The 20,329-nt window shown below is 39.0% G+C and overlaps 1 protein-coding gene across 1 annotated transcript; it reads left to right on the top strand.

The window, feature by feature from the left end:
• Window positions 1–1,778: 1,778 nt before the first annotated feature.
• Window positions 1,779–11,212, top strand: LOC134329208 (interferon-induced GTP-binding protein Mx-like). The gene is made up of 13 exons (XM_063010400.1): window positions 1,779–1,828; window positions 2,080–2,294; window positions 2,544–2,681; window positions 3,834–3,988; window positions 4,070–4,208; window positions 5,170–5,368; window positions 5,747–5,825; window positions 5,913–6,035; window positions 7,175–7,307; window positions 7,522–7,677; window positions 7,888–7,964; window positions 9,064–9,321; window positions 10,482–11,212. Exons 1-13 carry the CDS (start codon window positions 1,779–1,781, stop codon window positions 10,704–10,706), a joined length of 1,947 nt encoding a protein of 648 aa, XP_062866470.1. The 3' UTR covers window positions 10,707–11,212.
• Window positions 11,213–20,329: the final 9,117 nt, after the last annotated feature.

Here is a 20,329-nt window from a genome sequence, read left to right as displayed (position 1 = left end):
TATAAGCACAAAGTCAAAAGAAAAGAGCTCTCATTCACCAAATTATTATATATATTATATATAATAATATAATTAATATTACGTGTATTATAGTTGTTGATTCTCAATGAAAAGAACAACAATAAAACAAGTAATAATTATTATCAATATTAAAAAACCTATTTCCACAAAAGTTGGAACACATTGTGATATAATTTGATAAATGAGTTGAAGTTTTATTTGATTTTAATTTTACTTTTTTTATTGTATTCAGTAAGTATAAAAACAACAAAATGTGAATTTTATTATTTTATTAGTGTTGTTGTATTATAATAATTAATACTTTTTATAATGAATATAATTATTAATATTACTTGTATTATTGCTGTTGATTTACTATGAAAAGAATATTAATTTTAAATAATTAAAAATACAAACCCCATTTCCACAAAAGTTGGGACACTTTGTGATAAAATTTAATTAATGAGCTGAACTTCTATTTAACTTTAATTTTACTTATTGTTTCACTGCCAAACCTGATTGTATTCTGTAAGTATAAAAATGTGATTACTGCAATACACTCAAAAGACAAAACTAAGGTTATACAGGTAACACTGTTCTGAAAGGTTCCACAGTTAGCAGTTAAACTGGTAACAGGTAAGGTCATCAAGACTGAGTAGGCTACAAAAGTAGCATCCACCAAAGGCTTAGTTTTTGCAAGCAAGAATGGTCGTGGTTCACCACTGTGTGCCAAACTTCATGAGAGAATTCATTGCAAAGAATTTAGGTGTTTCACCATCTACAGTTAATAGTATCATGAAAAGATTCAGGGACTCTTGGTGTGCAAGGACCAAGGACGGAAACCGTCCTCAGGCAGTACTGTTTGAGTCGTGCTACCCTGATGGACATAATCACATGGGCTCGGGAGTACTTTGGAAATAAGCTAAATAAAGGCTGTAAAAAAGCTTAATTTCAATGGACTTACAATTTAAATACTGATTATGAGTTTAGCTTAAACTTGTAAAGAAATAAAATGTGACATTTGTGCTGTAATGACTAATATGACCTCAAAACCAAAACATGTTTTTTTAAGTTTATGTATGTTAACATAATGTTTAATGTAAATCTGCAGTGGTTGTGTTTTAATGTGAGTGAAAAGAAATGAACAGACAAGTTGAACAGACAAAATGTAGATTTACATATTTCTCTCAATACAGATGCACAACTACCATTTTGTTTCCCAAATTGTCTTCCCATGCGAGCAGCTTCTTGTAAACCACGGTGTTCTCATTCTAGACTTCCTTATTTTTATTCAAATCAAGACCTTGGGTAATGCTTTTTTACATTTTATAAAGTTTTTTTGCTTATAAAATGAAATTATGATCCCATGTGGAAATTCCCTAGCTTTTATTAGTACCACAGATGCAAATATTTAAAGCTTCAGAACATTTTATAAGCTCTGTTACGAAATCAGTTGAGCGGTGAACTAAAACAGTGTTCGCTATTCTGTTGGTTTATTCATCAAAGGTAACACTTAATATTTAATACATATAAGCATGCAGAAATACTATATAAAACATATTTATAATATATCAAAACATTATTTTTACTTACATTTATGTATTACTGTATTATTGCTGTTGCTTTTTTTACTTTTAGAATAAATATTTGGGTTTCTTGTTATTTTATAAAATTGATTTTTAGGCTGCAAACGAGATAAAAGAAGTGATATTTGTTCATGCCTTTTTATAATAAGCATGCATAGCTTTTTTTATAAAGATTTATTTATTTTTACAGTCATGGATTCTTCACCTGAATTATTGGATTATGACTCTCCAGATGATAATGGGTAAGACCCTGTGTCATTATAGTATTATATTATATAAATTATTCATATTTTTTTCTCTTCAACCAAGATTCAGTTAGATATTCATCAGGTTTTAGTGTTGTGTAATTTTAAAGACGTCTTTTTTTTTTATAACCACTGAATGCATAATGCAAACTGTGTACCATCCTTGAAATGAGCAAAACTTGTATAAGTTGTCTATATATTTATACAAGGGAAAGTGATCATATTATTTTCACAATCTTTTGTTTAAGGTGTAAAAATGAGACACCTGAAGAGAAGATCGGAGTGTTCCTCAAGCAGTGGGAATCCAAAGTCCGTCCCTATATAGAGATGATCGACTACCTGAGACAGATTGGCATTGAAAAGGAACTTGCCCTGCCATCCATCGCTGTAGTTGGAGATCAGAGTTCTGGGAAAAGCTCTGTTTTAGAAGCACTGTCTGGTGTGGCGTTACCCAGGGGCAGTGGTGAGACAACAGTCTGTACATGATCAGTGTTCAGTGCTACAGTGTTTTCATGACTCATTCAGCTTCCTAAATAAAGGGGTGAAACGGCTTAGTTGAACTGATATTCATAGATTTCATATATAAATCTGACAAATCTTCTGTCCTAGCTTAAATCAGCTGCAACAAAAAAAAGGATTTTGCATGATTAACAAGTGACGTTGTGAGGATTTCACCACTAATAGTTACAAATTCCAATAATTCTGTTTTAAGGGATTGTCACCCGCTGTCCACTGGAGCTGAAACTGCGAAAGCTGAAAGCTGGAGCAAGCTGGACAGCTGTTATCTCTTATGGAGATGTGCAAGAAACATTCACTGATCCCTCAAAGGTTGAGAGCTACGTCAGAAAAGGTAGGATAGACTTTCTGTTGTAATGCTAATCAGGTTTTACCTCGTGATTTGCTTGATTTGATTTACCAGGTCTGGATATTAATTAACTCAACCGATACCGATAAAAGCACTTTGTAGTTCTACAATTACTGACTGTAGTCCATCTGTTTCTTTACATACTTTTTGTAGCCTGTTCTTTAATGGTCAGGACCCCCACAGGACCAGCACAGAGCAGGTATTATTTAGGTGGTGGATCATTCTCAGCACTGCAGTGACACTGACATGGTGGTGGTGTGTTAGTGTGTGTTGTGCTGGTATGAGTGGATCAGACACAGCAGCACTGATGGTGTTTTTAAACACCTCACTGTCACTGCTGGACTGAGAACTGTCCACCAACCAAATATATCCAGCCAACAGCATCCTGTGACCACTGATGAAGGTCTAGAAGATGATCAACTCAAACAGCAGCAATAGATGAGCGATCGCCTCTGACTTTACATCTACAAGGTGGACCAACTAGGAGTGTCTAATAGAGTGGACAGTGAGTGGACATAGTATTTAAAAGCTCCAGCAGGGCTGCTGTGTCTGATCCCCTCATACCAGCACAACACACACTAACACACCACCACCATGTCAGTGTCACTGCAGTGCTGAGAATGATCCACTACCTAAATAATACCTGCTCTGTGGTGGTCCTGTGGGGGTCCTGACCATTGAAGAACAGGGTGAAAGCAGGTTAAAAAGGTATGTAGAGAAACAGATGGACTACAGTCAGTAATTGTAGAACTACAAAGTTCTTCTATATGGTAAGTGGAGCTGATAAAATGGACAGTGAGTGTAGAAACAAGGAGGTGGTTTTAATGTTATGGCTGATCAGTGTATACTGTACATTCGATTTCATTTTGCTTTCTGTGTACAGCTGGTTTTACAGTACTACTGACTGCAGAGTATCACATTTGTAAAACACTAATCTCATTTTATAACTGCAATTATAATTTCACAAAATAAGATCAAAAGCATTTCTCAATTCAAATATTTTGTAAACGACCTCAGACACTCTGTTACTCTACATACATACTGGCACTAATAGTGTAAATATAATAATATTGTAAAGTGGACAGTGTATTGTAAATGGAGCGAGATTTCATTTACTGAGTGTTTGTGCATGTACAGCCCAGAATGTGCTTGCTGGAGATGGTGTGGGGATCTGTGACGACCTCATTAGTTTACAGATTACGTCCCCTGATGTGTGTGACCTCACCCTGATCGATCTACCCGGGATAACCAGAGTTCCCGTGAAAGGTCAACCTGAAGATATTGGAGATCAGGTAAAGAGATGATTTACATAAAACATGCATCCATGTAAGCTTTTACATTACTAAATAACTGACCATATGCATTTATTTTAGATTAAACGGCTTATACTAAAGTTTATTAAGAAGAAAGAGACCATAAATTTGGTCGTCGTACCCTGTAACGTGGACATAGCGACCACGGAGGCTCTGCAGATGGCACAGGGTGTGGACCCTGATGGATCAAGAACTTTAGGTATAAATTCCTATTCCTATTTAAATGATCTGGTGTTTATCTGTCTGAAAATGTCACACTTCTGAACTGACCGATAGACAACGCAGCTCTGTCTAAGACTATATCCTGCTAAGTAAAAATGATGGTAAACATTTAGTAAAAGGGTTTGAAATGTCAGATGAATTTTCATTTAGGCTTTTTGGTACAAATAAGATAAAAATTGTAAACAATTTGATGGAAAATCTAATTGACCATCATTTTGGTTTTAGTTTTTTTAAGTTACATCCAGATGCACCAGTCAAAGTGATACATTTTACATTTACATTTTCAGCATTTAGCAGACACTTTATTCAAAGCGACTTACAGTACTGTGACAGTATACAGTCTAAGCAATTCAGGGTTAAGGGCCTTGCTCAAGGTCCTAACAGTGGCAAACTGGCAGTGGTGAGGCTTGAACCTGCAAACTTTCAATTACTAGTCCAGTACCTTCACCACTAGGCTACAACTGCCCTAGTTGCATACAAATAAATGATTTTTTATTTATTATTGTATTCTAAAAAAGTGTTGAGTTCGTATTTGTTGTACAACCAAGAGAACAGTACAGGCCTGATCACTTGAACCCTACAGTGAGACCAGTGGTGACGCCAGTGGTGTTTTTTCTTTTAATTTGTCACCCTCCTGTAAGTAGCAGCCCAAATTGGAATCAAACATCTCAGATCGAATGTTATCTCTGATTTTACCTCTGTGCCACTTCTTCTGCCAGTGGTTGTTATAAATGACTGTAAATCAAAGACTTGACACCTTCCAATTATTTATAGCCACTCTCATTGCAAAGAGACGCATAAACAAGCATCATGGAAAGGGTCGTAAAAATCTATTTAACAAGCAGTGTTATAAATATGATATCATAAAGAATTAAAACATCACATGTTTTAGTTTTCTAAGTTTGTAAATCTCTTCTTGACCCCATTTTCTTCCCTAGCTATTCTAACAAAGCCAGATTTGGTGGATAAAGGAGCAGAAGCTGATGTCCTGCAGATAATTCAGGGTAAAATCGTTAATCTGAAGAAGGGGTTCATTATTGTACGATGCAGAGGACAGAGTGACATCAACGAGAATATTTCCTTGGCCGAGGCCACAAAGATGGAGGCAGATTTCTTCAGGAACCACATTCACTTCAGGTAGCATAAATACATTACTGCAACTAATAACAGTCTGAAAGGTTATTTGTGTCAGCTAAACCTTTGTCGTATGACCTATACTGGCATATGTTTGTTTTTCTGACCAGTATATGAGCACTTCTATTTGATCTACACTACCCTACATCTTGACTTCTACTGTTCCTCTAAACGTATTATTTTTTTATTTAGATGACAGTGAAAATTGAATATTTTTACTAGCCTTCATCTGCCAGATTTACTTAGCTGGTGACAATCCTTGACCTGCCTAATAAGTCTTAGAGTTTAGCGTATCCAAACCTGTACTTCAATTTTCTTTTTATTCATTTATTAAATGAAGTGTAAGTTAAGTTTTTTAAGGTCATCTAATATGTTCCTCAGCCATCTTCTGAATGAAGAGAAAGTCACAACTCTCTGCCTGGCCAACAGACTCACCAAAGAGCTGGTTGGCCACATCAGGGCAAGTTTTACTGTCACAACGGCACACTTTTATACACAAACAAATTAAAATGTGTCCCATTTCTTATCAGCTGCTTTTTATTCACAGGCATCACTCCCAACCCTGACACAGCAAATTCAAATCCTCCTGTCCTCTGTAAGAATGGAGATGAGGAAGTATTCTGATGGTCCTCCGTTAGAGCCAGAGAGAATGGGACCTTTTCTCAGTAAGGTAAGGTTTTTGTTTTATTTTAGAAACCTCAGCTTCAGCCCATAGACAAATGGCTTCAGTAAAATCAAGAATATTCTGGAGGAAATTAAGCCTGACTGTGTTCAAACTGCTAAATTAGGTGACCAGTTAAATTGAAACTGGTTGTAAACTGGTTAATTTAGCAACCAAAAGCCAAATGTCTCTTTTTTTACTTAAGGACTATTTGATTGTTAAATGTTTAAAATAAATGGAATCATGTTTAACAAAATGTTTTTAGTATTTCTACTTTGTGTAAGTTCATGTTCTTTAATCTGAAATAATTTAGGTGGATAAATATCAAAATATGCAGTAACAAAAGAACTTGCTATAAAAATGGGTGAATTCTCACTTTTGTCCAAAAACCCCAAACTATAATAGCTTAGAACATATAGGGCAGGGGAACAATAATAATAATACTAATACTAACAATAATTATTGTTGTTATAATTTTATTATTAGTAGTAGTATCAGTAGTAGTAGTAGTAGTAGTAGTATTAGTAGTAGTAGTACTAGCATTATTATTAATAGCAGTAGTAGTATTAGTAGTAGTGGCAGTAGCAGTATTGTTATTATTATTAGTAGTAGTGGTAGCAGTATTATTAGTAGTAGTAGTATTAGAAGTAGTAGTATTGTTAGTAGTAGTTGTAGTAGTAGTACTAGTATTATTAGTAGTAGCATTAGTAGTAGTAGTAGTAGTAGTAGTAGTACAAGTATTATTAGTAGTAGTAGCAGTAGTAGTATTAGTAGTAGTGGCAGTAGTATTATTGTTATTATTATTATTATAAGTAGTAGTAGTAGTAGTAGTAGTATTGTTATTATTGTTATTATTACAAGTAGTAGTAGTAGCAGTAGTAATGGTAGTGGTGGTAGTAGTAGTATTATTATTAGTATTATTGTTATTATTGTTATTATTATTATAAGTACAGTATTATTGGTAGTAGTAGTGGTAGTAGTAGTATTATTATTAGTATTATTGCTATTATTGTTATAAGTATTATTGGTAGTAGTAGTAGTAGCAGAAGTAGTAGAGAAAGAACACTTATTACCACTGAGCTGACTGTACCATTGCGCCCCCTGTTGGCTCTCAGGGTCTCAGATGTTTGTTTTTTTGTCTGTTGCAGAAAATCCAGGAGTTTTGTGATCATGTCAGTGAGCTCAGTAGAACTGGAGAATGTGGAGAAAAAAACGTTTATTCTCTTATGCGACCTGTCTTCAAGAACTGGGAAATGCACATGAGAGACTCCAAAGAATCCTGTACTTATATACATCAAATCAAAATAAAATAATATTTATTTATTATATACTGTATGAATCTGTATAAATATATGACCATGAGTTTGTAGGACAATCTTTTCAGCTACCTTTCCAGCAGGCATTGCAAATGACTCCTGAGTGTTTTGTTTCTTTTTACTTAATTGAACTTGAGAGAAAGTAAAATTTACCATCATTTCTTTGTATTTAAACACAGTTACTAATGCAGTGCGGGAGATGACAGAGGATTATGAAGCACATCGTGGGAGAGAACTGATAACATTCAGTGATTACTGTGTATTTGAAATGCTGATTCAGAAGCACGTAAACAACCTCAAAACACCAGCACTGGAGACCCTGAAGATAATAAGAGGTGAGTTCATACAGATTACTCTTATATTTAAGAGTTTTACATTTAAAAAATAACACATTTGATGATCCATTTTTACTTGTACTGTATGTCAAAAATTTCAATCTTGTGTGTCAATTATTCTAAATGTGAATGTACATTACAAAGAACTGGAGATCGGCTGTTCTTGTAAATAATTTGTATGTTTTTATTTGTTTCTTTTGCTATTTTTAGGAATTGTGCAAAGTGAGTTCCAACTTCTGTGTGAGCTCTGCTTTTTAAATTACCCTCACTTGAGACTTATGATACTAGTAAGTACAAGTGACCTGGACTTGTCTTTTATTGTATTTTTACTGTTGATCACTATATTTTATGTATACATATATTCATATATTTATATCTTTGATAGAAATCATATTTAAGATTCCATTTAAACACAGAACATAGCCAAAAGTACATGGACACCCACACCACAGCCACGTTAAGCAACTCATTCCAAAATCACTGCGATAGATATGGAGCAGCTGCTGTTGATTGCTCACGATCACCACTGCTTTTCATTCCATGTCTGATAAGTTGAAGGTCACGGTAAATAAAGCAGCATCAACAGCAAACTTAGCAAACTGTTGTCAGACTAAAACAGAAATGCCCCTTCCCAAAATTGTTGCCACAAAGTTTAATATATGTATTGCTCTAGAGTCCAATGGCAGGATACTGTACACCACCTAAGCAGGTTTTGTGCTTATGCTGGTGCTAATTGAAAGCATTAGGTCTGGTTCTGTGGGCTTGTGGCCTACAACTTTGTTACCTACATTTCTTTGTAGACTTTTCCACTCCACTACAGTTTCCTAATGTTCCAAGTGAAGCAGAGGCAGGGCAGATTTTTAACATACTGATTTGTCAGAGAAAGAGCTTACTGTGATACTCACTTTCTTCACCACTTATCCACCTAAGGTCACAGCCTCCCAATGGGCACAAGGCACACAGCAACACCCTGGGCGGGGTGCCAGTCCATTGCAAGGCAGACACACACACACACACCCAGTCACCTATAGGGCAATTCAGTGTCCTCAATCAACCCGACTGCATGTTTTGGACTGTGGGAGGAAACCGGAGCTCCCGGAGGAAACCCATGCAGACATGGGGAGAACATGCAAACTCTGCACAGAAAGGACCCGGACCGGCCCGCCTGTCCTTTTTACTTTGAAAACATATAATACATGGCTGGCTAAAGCTTTGATATTATTCACCTTTTATCAATAGAAATGCTCATGGTTTAATAGTAGAACACACTCATTTATAGTGATGTCCACATACTTTTTCTCATGTCCTTTACTATGACAAAAAAGCGTGATTTCTCTGAGTCATCTCACTACATTATATTTTAAAAGCCACTATACGTGTGTTCAGGGCCAAATTGATGAAATTCAGTTAAAGCAAGAGACAAAAGTGGAAAAGCGAATCCTGGAGTACATCAGCATGGAGAAACTCATCTATACCCAGGACCCCATTTTCACCAGACAAATGGTGAACTTTAAGTTTGTGGAGCAGAGGCAGGAGTACGAGTCTGTGGCTTTAGATACCGGAGAGAACTCCACTTCTCCTAACAACTGCGCTGTCTTCGACACCAGAAAGCTAACACCCGAGAAACTCATCATCTACTTTGAGGTGGGTGACAACATAATAAAATGATTAATTCATTCTCTGTTTTACCACCACTTAATCTGACTCAGGGTCATGGTGGGTTCAATTCACCGGGTGAAATTTAGGAAACACTCTGAACAGGTTGTTAGTTCATCACACACACAAACATACACACCTAAGGCAATTTAGGATCTACAATTAACCTGACTGCCTGTCTTTGGACTGTGGGAGGAAACCGGAGCTCCTGGAGGAAACCCACACAGACACGAGAAGAACATGCAAACACTCCACTTGGGAATGAAACCCAGGACTTTCTTGCTGTGAGGTAATAGTGCTACCCACGAGCCACCCATAGTAAAATGATTTTTGCATTAAAAAAATTTTTTATCCAATTCATTGGCTTTAAGGTACCACAAAATACAAAGCAAAGTTATTTAGGGGGCTTAACTTTATACTTTATACTAGGGTCTTTCACCAAATGAGTGCCCCATTATTTAAAAATAAAAATAGAATTTACATGAAAATTATTACATAAGGCTACATTTAATAGTGATTATATAGTGCACCCAGGTGGCACAGCGGGATATTCCGCTTGCACACCAGCACCGAGATTCTGAACTCCTCGAAACTCAGTGTTGCCTCCGGTTGGCTGTGCGCCATCTAGCAGGCATAATTGGCAGTGCCTGTAGCAGATACTAATTGGCCACTGTATCTGCAGGGTGGGGGCCGGACTATGTGTGGGTGGGTGGGTCTTCATACGCTGTGTAAGGACCCTGATTGGTGGAAGAGACGCTTGTTCAGAGTGCAGGGGCGAGAAGAGGAGGGCTGTACACGTGTCGGAAGAGGCGTGTACATCAACGTGCTCTCCTCGGATGCAATCTGGTATCTCTGGTAGCAGCGGAAGACAAAATTGAGTGCTCTAAATCAGGAGGAAAATGGGGAGAAAATGCATTTAAAAAATAGTGATTATATAAAGCTATTGTAACGCCTTGCCACTGAAGCGCCATCTGTAGCCCCACACCTACATGCTTAACCAAGATAGAACAATACTGTGGCTAAAAAAACACAAACAAAAAAGGGAAAAGTGTTTACAATAATTAAGAAGCTGTAAAACATGGTTGACAGTAAAGCAAGCTTTACATTGGCATGGACTTTAAGCACTGTTTCTACACACACCTTTGCAGATCGTCTACCAACGCCTAGCAGACATAGTCCCCATGGTAATCCAGCTGTTCATACTGAAAGAAGCCGCAGTCATGTTGCGGACAGAGTCCATGGACCTGCGCAACGGAGCTGACGTGTCCAAACTTCTCAGCGAAGACAGTGAGGCGGGCAGAAAGAGGACAGAGCTATACCAGCGCATGGAGCGCCTACGACAGGCCCACGAGAGGATTTCCATTAATCTATAAGATGTTTGAGCACATATATTTCTTAATATTTCTTAATCTCAAAACTTAAGCAATTCAATATGATAGTAAACATGTAATATCCACAAGTAAATAACTAAAGCTACAATATTTGGCCACAATTATGTACACAGCATTTTAACCAGCATATTTAGCTTGGACAGCCACACACAGTGCTCGAGATGCATTAAAAGAAGCACACAGCCACAGATTTCTCAAGGACAATCACTGGAGGTAAAATGTACCACACTAAATAGCTTCTGATCTTTTAATATAGTGCTGTTAACACTGTAGGACAGCAGTAGTGCAGAGCTCAAATGACAGTAACAGTGTTCATACAACACCAACAGTTGTTGATGATGATGTTTATTAATAGCTTCTGCTTTGCTAATTCGAAGCCGCAGTGGATGCAGGAAACTGTGTTTACTGACAAGGGTTCTATGAATATTCCAATGTATAACATTTAACTTACTGTCCACTCTTTTTTAAACTTGGCTTTGAACATAAAAGTGTTTGTAAACCTTTTACTTTGATCGTAACTGCCCTGGGACGTTGCAGTTACTACAGAGTCACATTTTTTCTTTTTGTTGTGTCTCTGATACCTCTTTGTCAACAAACAATGCTTTTCAGGTCACAAAATTTCCCTTCCAAAATCCCCTGGCCAGTTTAAAGTTTCATTTTCAGTTGCGTTATGAAACACCTTTGTTTCTATGTGCTTCTACACACACCTTACAGACCGTCTACCAACAGTTGGCAGATGTATTGTTCACATTTACATACCTAGACTAAATCCAAACTTACACATTTAGTCATAATTATATACACCGATTGTAACTAGTGTATTTAGCTAGGTCAGCATTAAACATAATTAAGCATGCAGGTATGAATTACCTGGCAGTCATAAACTGGCAGTTCATACAGCTCATACTGAAAAGCTCAGGCCAAGTTCCAAACAGCTTCTGAAAATTCCATCAAAACTGTAGGAGCTTAATGGATTAGATTTTTAAGCTTACAGTTGCATAAGCCTAATATTAATTCCACAATTTTTTGTGGAATTTGTAGAACTGTGTGTAAAGATGTAGAACACGATTTCATTGGACCTCTGAGCACTGAAACACTGCCTTATGTAGTAATCACAATTCACATTTAAGCTATAAAATGAATACACCTGGGTTTAGCAGATGCTAGAAGAATCCATGATTATGCCTGGACTCGTAAGCTGCGTCCGGAATCGCATACTTAGAGAGTACGTACTAGATTGGAGGAAGTATGCACACTTCCAGTACAGAAGTATGCAGTATGCACACAACACCGCTACGCACTACATCCGCCATCTTTCCAACGTGATGACGTAATATCACCATGGTTACAGACTCATTACAAACCCCACTCGCCAAACGTTTGGATATTTATCGTGTTTTTGTTATTTATTCGTCTTTAAAATGTTTTATTTTATTTATCTTACTTACACTTGTAAACAGAGGACCGCTATCTTTCTTGTTTCTTATTACGCTTCGAACGCCTACGCAGCTCCAGTTGCATTATGGGATACATTAACGGACCGCAAGTGTGCATCGCTTGCATACTCAAACATGGCTGCCCAATAAGTAGGTCATCCGGGTACTTATCGCGTACCTCTTTATTTATACTATGTATTCGGACATACTAACCGCTCTCGCGTCCTCATTTCGCGCACTATTAAGTATGGAAGTATGCGATTCCGGATGCAGCTATAGTCTTAGTAAAAGGATCAAAACACACGAATGCTCTTCAGTATTACACCTTCTACTATAAATGTTCATTAGAAGGGTGTCCAACGGCAGTTGGAAGCCAAGCGGTTAGGGTACTGAACTAGTAATCAGAGAGTCTTGGGTTCAAGCCTCACCAATGCCAGGTCGCTGCTGTTAGGCCCTTGAGTAAGGCCCTTAACCCTCAATTGTTCAGACTGTATACTTGATAGATAGAAATTAAAGGTGTTCATAAACTTTTGGCATTTGTCCCTCTCCTCTGTCCTCTGTGTTGCAACAGAGTTACACATCCCAGTTCTAAGAAAACCACACCTTCTGTCAATCTGCGTGTCCACCCCCCTGCCATCTACGTGGTCATTTTACGTTATTAGTCTAAATTGAAACCAGGTTGTGGCCTAGTGGTTAAGGTACTGGACTAGTAATCAGAAGGTCGCTGGTTCAAGCCCCACCACTGCCAGGTTGCCACTGTTGGGCCCTTGAGCAAGGCCCTTAACCCTTAATTGCGTAGACAATATACTGTCACAGTACTGTAAGTCGCTTTGGATAAAAGCGTCTGCTAAATGCTGAAAATGTAAAAATGTAAATGAAACAAACCCCGCTGTCGTGTTTCAAATTGTAGTTTAAAAGCCTTTCCAGAAGTGTGCAGGCTGCCGAGGCCACAACAGGAGAAATAAATGGTCATATAGTCTTTACCACAATCTTTGTGGTAAAAGTTTGACTTCATCTATCACGAAATGTAAAAAAAAAAAAACTCTAATAAAGAGGAAGTGAGAAAGAGGAAACATTTAACTTCATGAATGGTTCAAATGATTATAATCAGTCAAATCATCTGTGCTGAGTATGACTAAGCCTAACTGATGCTTTTTAACAAAATGTTGTGCTCCCATGAATAATATCTGATTGTATTAATGACATGTATTTGATGGATGTAGGGGACCAGTCAATACAATTTATTAAGTCTTAGAAGTTTGTAGCAACATTTGTTGTTAACATATGACAGCAAATCCTTTAAAAATATCATAATTTAGAAGATATAGAAGATATACTTTATTTGTCATATATACATATATAGATGTACAGCACAATGAAATTCTTTCTTTGCATATCCCAGCTTTGTTTGGAAGCTGGGGTCAGAGCGCAGGGTCAGCCATCGTATGGCGCCCCTGAAGCAAACAGGGTTAAGGGCCTTGCTCAAGGACCCAACAGTGGCTGCATAGCAGAGTCTGGATTTGATACCGCCAGTCTTCTGGTTGATAGCCCAAAGCTCTACCCACTAGCTCTACCCACTAGGCTGCCACTAGGGTAAATCACAGCAGTATAGGGATGAAATCATATTATATCTGCTTTGTTACATGCAGTACTTCAACTACTGTTAAAACAATTGCAGAACCTCAACAATAAAAGAATACTGCAGGATATTCTGCTAGTGCACCAGCACCGAGTTTCTGAATTCCTCGGTTTGAAACTCGGCGTTGTCACCGGTCGGCTGGGCGCCATCTAGCGAGCATAATTGGCAGTGCCTGCAGCAGATACCAATTGGCCACCGTATCTGCAGGGTGGGGGCCGGACTATATGTGGGTGGGTCTTCATACACTGTGTAAGGACCCTGACTGGCAGCAGTGACGCCTGTGCAGAATGGGGCGAGCAGTGACGCCTGTGCAGAAAGGGGCGAGAAGAGGAGGGCTGTACACGTGTCGGAAGAGGCGTGTACAGCGACGTGCTCTCCTCAGATGCAATCTGGTATCTCTGGTAGCAGCGGAAGACAAAATTGAGTGCTCTAAATGGGGAAAATGGGGACAAAATGCAGTAAACAAATAAAAATAAATAAAGTAATACTGGCATTTATCTGACAAATGACTATAGTACTTAGATCTGGCTATTAAATAGAGTAAACTGGCCTGTTTATTAAAAATGGTGTAAAATCAGGTTTACTTGACTTAAATCTTTTATAATTACGTAAAATAATGCTCTATTTATTAATGCTATTTGGCATTTCCTTGCTCACAGATAAACTATATTACAGCTGTTGATGTTAGTGCATTACATTAGAAATAAAATGTTTTTGGAATTTACTAAGGTCTGGCTTCTTTTAACCTCTAAGACGAGGTGCAAACGAGGTGTGAAAATAGAAAACGAAAGCTGAAAAATCCAAACTGTGGTCAGTTGAGAAATTCCAGACTACGTACAAAGCATGCAGATTTTGTTTCACATTCAGTTATGTGGTCGTGGTTTATGTTAAGTGTTTTACTGCACTTCCTCTGTGGAGGATTCTGCATACATAGTCCAACCCGCTCACGTTCAGTTGAGAAATCAACACAGTCAGGTAAGAAAAAAGCTTTTCTTCTGTGATCTGTTAGTACATTACAAACAAATAAATCTTAGTGAAGATGTGATTGTATTATATTATGATCATAGACTATTATTTTTTATTCTGAGACATTATTAAAATATTTTAAATGATTTAATATGTAGTTTTTTATGTGCTTTATAGTGTGTGTGCAAGTTCAGTTCATTTTATTTTTAATTATTGATTAATTATTAATTACTGATATTCACCAAAATTACTCAAGTCAAATTAATTTATATAGCGCTTTTTACAATAGACATTGTCTCAAAATCCAGGACCAGCATATACAAAAACCCCTGTTGAGCAAGCCGAGGGCGACAGTGGCAAGAAAAAACTCCTTTAAAATTACAGGAAGAAACCTTGAGAGGAACCAGACTCAGCAGGGACCCCCATCCTTCTTGGGTAGCCTGGAGGATACTTTAAATAAATAGGATTTACACATTTTGTAAATCATACAAATACAGAATTAAAATGAACTAAAATTATAACTAGCATTAAATAAATAGATAAATAAATAATAATAGAGTTAATTTTTAATCCAGTCAGTAATAAAGTCTGTAGTGAGTTCTTGACTTACTGCATTTATGTTGTTTTATTTTTACATTTCAATCCTGTGAAGTGCAGAAGGTTTGACCCCAGCATGGGAAAAGGTTTTAAAATTAAGAATGTACATATTATAAATATTATAAAATCCTTTTTACAATGTCTCATGTAATGTACAAATTGTACAAATAATTGTTTCATTTACAGTATTTAATCATTTTAAATAAAAGATTTTTGGTCAGCAATAGTAATACTTTACTTATAATATATTTAAGGTGGTTAAACTACCTGACAGTGACTTAGATAATGAAAATGGAAGAAACTGATATAATAATTAACATAATAAATGTTTTTCCTGCAAAAAAGCTAATTAATGACTAGAGCACAAATATGAATCATGAACATTATAGAAAAAAAATAAAAACACACGCTGGAACCAGAGCTGGATCTCGAATACATTGTATTGAATCTCAGCTCTGCCCTGCCGGCTAAGGCTGAGCGGCCACATGAACAATGATTGGCCTGTTGTTCAAATATGGGGTGGGACTAAGCCAGATGGGGTCTCTCTCTCATGCCTGGTGCAATTACGACCTCTGCTGGCTGATTGATGGTGCCTGCACAGAGATGAGAAAAGAGTGCTCTCAGGGTGTGTCTCTCCATACACAGTGCTGATCCGCATTGCACTCATCAAAGTGTAGGTGATAAGATGCATACGGCTGCTGCCCATGTGTCAGAGGGGGCATGGGTTAACGTCGTTCTCCTCAATCAGAGCAGGGATCAGCATTTGTGGAGAGACATGGTGAATTAGTTTATATTTATATTTATTTACACAGACACACACAGACACACATATATACTGTATATATGTATGTGTATATATATATATATATATATATATATACACAGTATATACTGTATATATTAGAGCTGTCAAACGATTAAAAATTTTAATCGCGATTAATCTCAGAATTTCATATAGTTAATCGCGATTAATCGCCTTTTTTTTTTTTTAAAGGAGGTGGTTTTAATGTTATGGCTGATCGGTGTACATACACTAACATACACAAAAACTAATTCACAATCAACACAGTCTTGTTCCCTGGGTTCTGACAACTCATACTAGTGACTATATTACTTGCATCTTTGCACAATATTGCATTGTTTTGCACCTTATTCTCACCTTATTCTACCTGCTGCTATATAAACCCTACGCTGCTAACTGAATATCAGAATACGTTTTTATTAGGGCTTTCGAAGTTAACGCGATAATAATAACACGTTCCAGTGTTGCCAGATTGGGCGGTTATCCGCCAAATTGGGCGGATTTTGTTGGAAAACAATTTAATAGCATTTAAATAACACTTCTGTTTAAAAGAAAATATTCAGTTTTAAGAAGCACCAGCATTATAGAAGGCTATTAAAAGTATTCAATAATAAGTATAAAATTTTCAATGCTGATTTGGCTTAATAGTGTTGGTCAGTCTGTATCATATTCTTGAAATGATAAAGTATTGCAAAGCAATATCTTTGAAATTCTTCCTCATAATGTTAAGGTTGCTATATTTTGGTTTTTCACTTGTCAGGGAAAATTAAGAGAGAAAAAAGCTTATTATTATCATGCGTGTGATATATATCATTTACGTGATCTGCGTATCACGTTACCACTGTGTGTTGTACGTCACTGAGCTGATATGTGTATCAGGTGACCAGCGTTTAACGGCGTGTTATGTTTAAGTGTGATGCTCCAAGTTGTGGATTAAGCAATAAAGACAACACGTTCTCCACATAACTAGTGTCATTTGTATTTCGTGGTTAAGTACAAAACATAACAATGCGGGTCTTCGTGATGTTATTCTACATGGCACTCACTGCCTGTATAGGTAAATTTTTCCTGTATAGAATTTGCGTTAACGGCATTTATACAACAGATAGTTCCGACCTTACAATCTGATTGGTTGAGAAGCGTTCTAACTGTGCTGATATTTGTGATAACAGCACGGTCTTTTCACACCACAATGGTATTACTTCGCTGACGCGTTGCCAGTAACAACAAGCTTCATGCACACAAACGCGCACGCAGGCGACACAGACTTTATTCCCGATCACGTTTAAAATCCGTTATCTGATATACAATCTAGCGCACTGTGTAGGGAACATAAATCCGCAATCTGATACACAATCTAGTTGTCACGACCGGGGGCTAAAGCGAGACAGAGAAGGGTGGACACACACGCAGAGATGATGACTGAACAAAGGTTTTATTAAAAACCAAAACTAATCACAAGCGCTAGTAACATAACCGAACATAACTTGGCATGACTTAGCATGACTTAACCTGACTTAGCATAACGTATAGCATAACACAGAGTCAAAACAAGCCACCATAGCAGTTCAACAAAGCAACAGGATAAAAAAACAGTTCCCACTCTAGTGCACCTCTTAAATAGAGGGCAGCTGGCCAATTAGTCCTGGGGAACCAATCATGAGCTAGGGCGTGGCAGGAGACAGAGTGTGCTCAGGAGAGGGGGGCGTGGCACACAGGAGCACCAGAGCACACAGAGGCGAAGTGTTACATAACCCCCCCCCCTAAAGGCACTCCTCCTGGAGTGTCTAAAAACACGAAACACGAGGAGGTCTTGGGCCCTGCGGGGCAAATTTAAAGTCATTAAGTACATCTTGAAGCAGGCATGACAGAAGTGCAGTAACGCAGGCTGCCGACGGCAAACCAGCCAACAATAGTTCAGAAGCAACCTCTGGGGGTGCTGACTTAACAGAAGCGCCATCGGGGGGCACCAACTCGAAATCAGAAGCGCCGTCAGGGAGCGCCAACATGGAAACAGAAGCGCCATCGGGGGCGCCAACTCAGGAACAGAAGCGCTGTCAGGGAGCGCCAACATGGAAACAGAAGCGCCATTGGGGGGCGCCAACTCGGAAACAAAAACCAGCTGCGTGGAGCCTGGCGAAGAGGCTTCGGGAGTCAGCTGCGTGAAGCCTGGCGAAGAGGCTTCGGGAGTCAGATGCGTGGAGCCTGGCGAATAGGCTTCGGGAGTCAGCTGCGTGGAGCCTGGCGAAGAGGCTTCGGGAGTCAGCTGCGTGGAGCCTGGCGAAGAGGCTTCGGGAGTCAGCTGCAAGGACCCTTGAGAAGAGGCGTCCGGAGTCAGCTGCGAGGACCCTTGAGAAGAGGCGTCCGGAGTCAGCTGCGAGGACCCTTGAGATGAGGCGTCCGGAGTCAGCTGCGAGGACCCTGGAGAAAAGTCTTGAATCAGCTGCTTGAACCCTGGAGGGACGTCTTGAATCAGCTGCTTGAACCCTGGAGGGACATCTTCAACCAGCTGCTTGAACCCTGGAGGGACATCTTGAATCAGCTGCTTGAACCCTGGAGGGACATCTTGAATCAGCTGCTTGAACCCTGGAGGGACGTCTTGAATCAGCTGCTTGAACCCTGGAGGGATGTCTTGAATCAGCTGCTTGAAACCTGAAGAGGTTTTGTGAATCAGCTGCTTGGAACCTGAAGAGGTTTCTTGGATCAGCTGCTTGGAACCTGAAGAGGCTTCGTGAATCAGCTGCTTGGAACCTGAAGATTCATCTTGAATCAGTTGCTTGGAACCTGAAGATTCATGTTGAATCAGCTGCTTGGAACTTGAAGATTCGTCTTGAATCAGTTGCTTGGAACCTGAAGATTCATCTTGAATCAGCTGCTTGGAACTTGAAGATTCATCTTGAATCAGTTGCTTGGAACCTGAAGATTCATGTTGAATCAGCTGCTTGGAACTTGAAGATTCATCTTGAATCAGTTGCTTGGAACTTGAAGATTCATCTTGAATCAGTTGCTTGGAACTTGAAGATTCGTCTTGAATCAGTTGCTTGGAACCTGAAGATTCGTCTTGAATCAATTGTTTGGAACCTGAAGATTCGTCTTGAATCAGTTGCTTGGAACCTGGTGGCGGCAGCAGCAGAGCTGAAGGAAAATTGTCTGTAGTAGACTGTGTCTTGAACTCTGCAGACTGGAACATAAAGCTTGGAACTTTAACAGGAAACAAAACTGGAGAGGACTTGGAACTGTTCGACTCTGTCTGGGTGGCAGGACGGCCCGAACGTACAAACAGACCGTTTTGGAAACCCTGACCCCGTTGACTTACTCCTAAGACCGAGCGAGACAGACGAACACGGAACAGCACTAGACAAACTAGAACTCCTGGAACCTGACTTGGAGACAGGACAGACTTGGACAGACGGACTAGAAACAGGCAAGATCGACGGACTAATAGAATTAACTGGACTAGACACAGTGGCTGGACGAGTTTGAACTAGCGAACATGACCTGAACTGGACTGAACTCGACACTGGCGAACATGAAGCTACCCGAACGGGCAGGATACAGTCATAAACTTTCCTAGACAAAGACTTAGACTGACTAGGAGTCATTGAAACAGACGGAACCGGCAGAGGACTTACCCGAACTTGAGTACCTGAAACTGGAGCCGGTGAACAAACAAAAGGACCCCTGGAGCCCTTGGTGTTACTACAAGGAGCTTCACTAAACAAACGATCCTGACTGGATCCTTACATGGATGTGGGACGGTTACGAGCATTAGTAGCGGGCGCTGGCACCCGGACCACATCAGCAGTGGGCACTGGGGGAAATTTTACATCCCCAGTGGGCACTGGATGCCGGGTATAAGCTGCAGTGGGCGCTTTGCTGCTTGAAAATGTTGCTCTCATGAGGCCCTCGAATACCTTAACCGAGTTCAGCTCAACTTCCCTGTCAGACCATAGCTGCCTGGTCCACTCACGAGCGGCACCCCTCAGTCTAGACATCATGAATCGTACCTTGTCGATTTCAGCTGGCTGGGGCTCCAAAAGGTGCTGCAGGTAGAGCTGGCTCTGCAGAAGGAAGCCGTCGACAAATGAGTCGCTTCCATCATACGGAGCTGGCCTACTTAGCGGTAAGGTTTGAGGAAACCTCATGGAGTTAAACTCCGGAAACG

Source organism: Trichomycterus rosablanca, chromosome 15 (assembly GCF_030014385.1).
Source record: "Trichomycterus rosablanca isolate fTriRos1 chromosome 15, fTriRos1.hap1, whole genome shotgun sequence".
NCBI classification, from domain to species: Eukaryota; Metazoa; Chordata; class Actinopteri; order Siluriformes; family Trichomycteridae; genus Trichomycterus; species Trichomycterus rosablanca.
Note: the sequence above shows the minus strand (reverse complement) of the source record. Positions and strands in the feature narration are given on the sequence as shown.

Coding starts and splice junctions, on each gene's coding strand:
- LOC134329208 (XM_063010400.1), top strand. CDS start 1,779: ATGGATTCTTCACCTGAATTATTGGATTATGACTCTCCAGATGATAAT. Junction 3,989..4,069: donor CTGAAGATATTGGAGATCAG/GTAAAGAGATGA, acceptor CATTTATTTTAG/ATTAAACGGCTTATACTAAA. Junction 4,209..5,169: donor TGATGGATCAAGAACTTTAG/GTATAAATTCCT, acceptor TTTCTTCCCTAG/CTATTCTAACAAAGCCAGAT.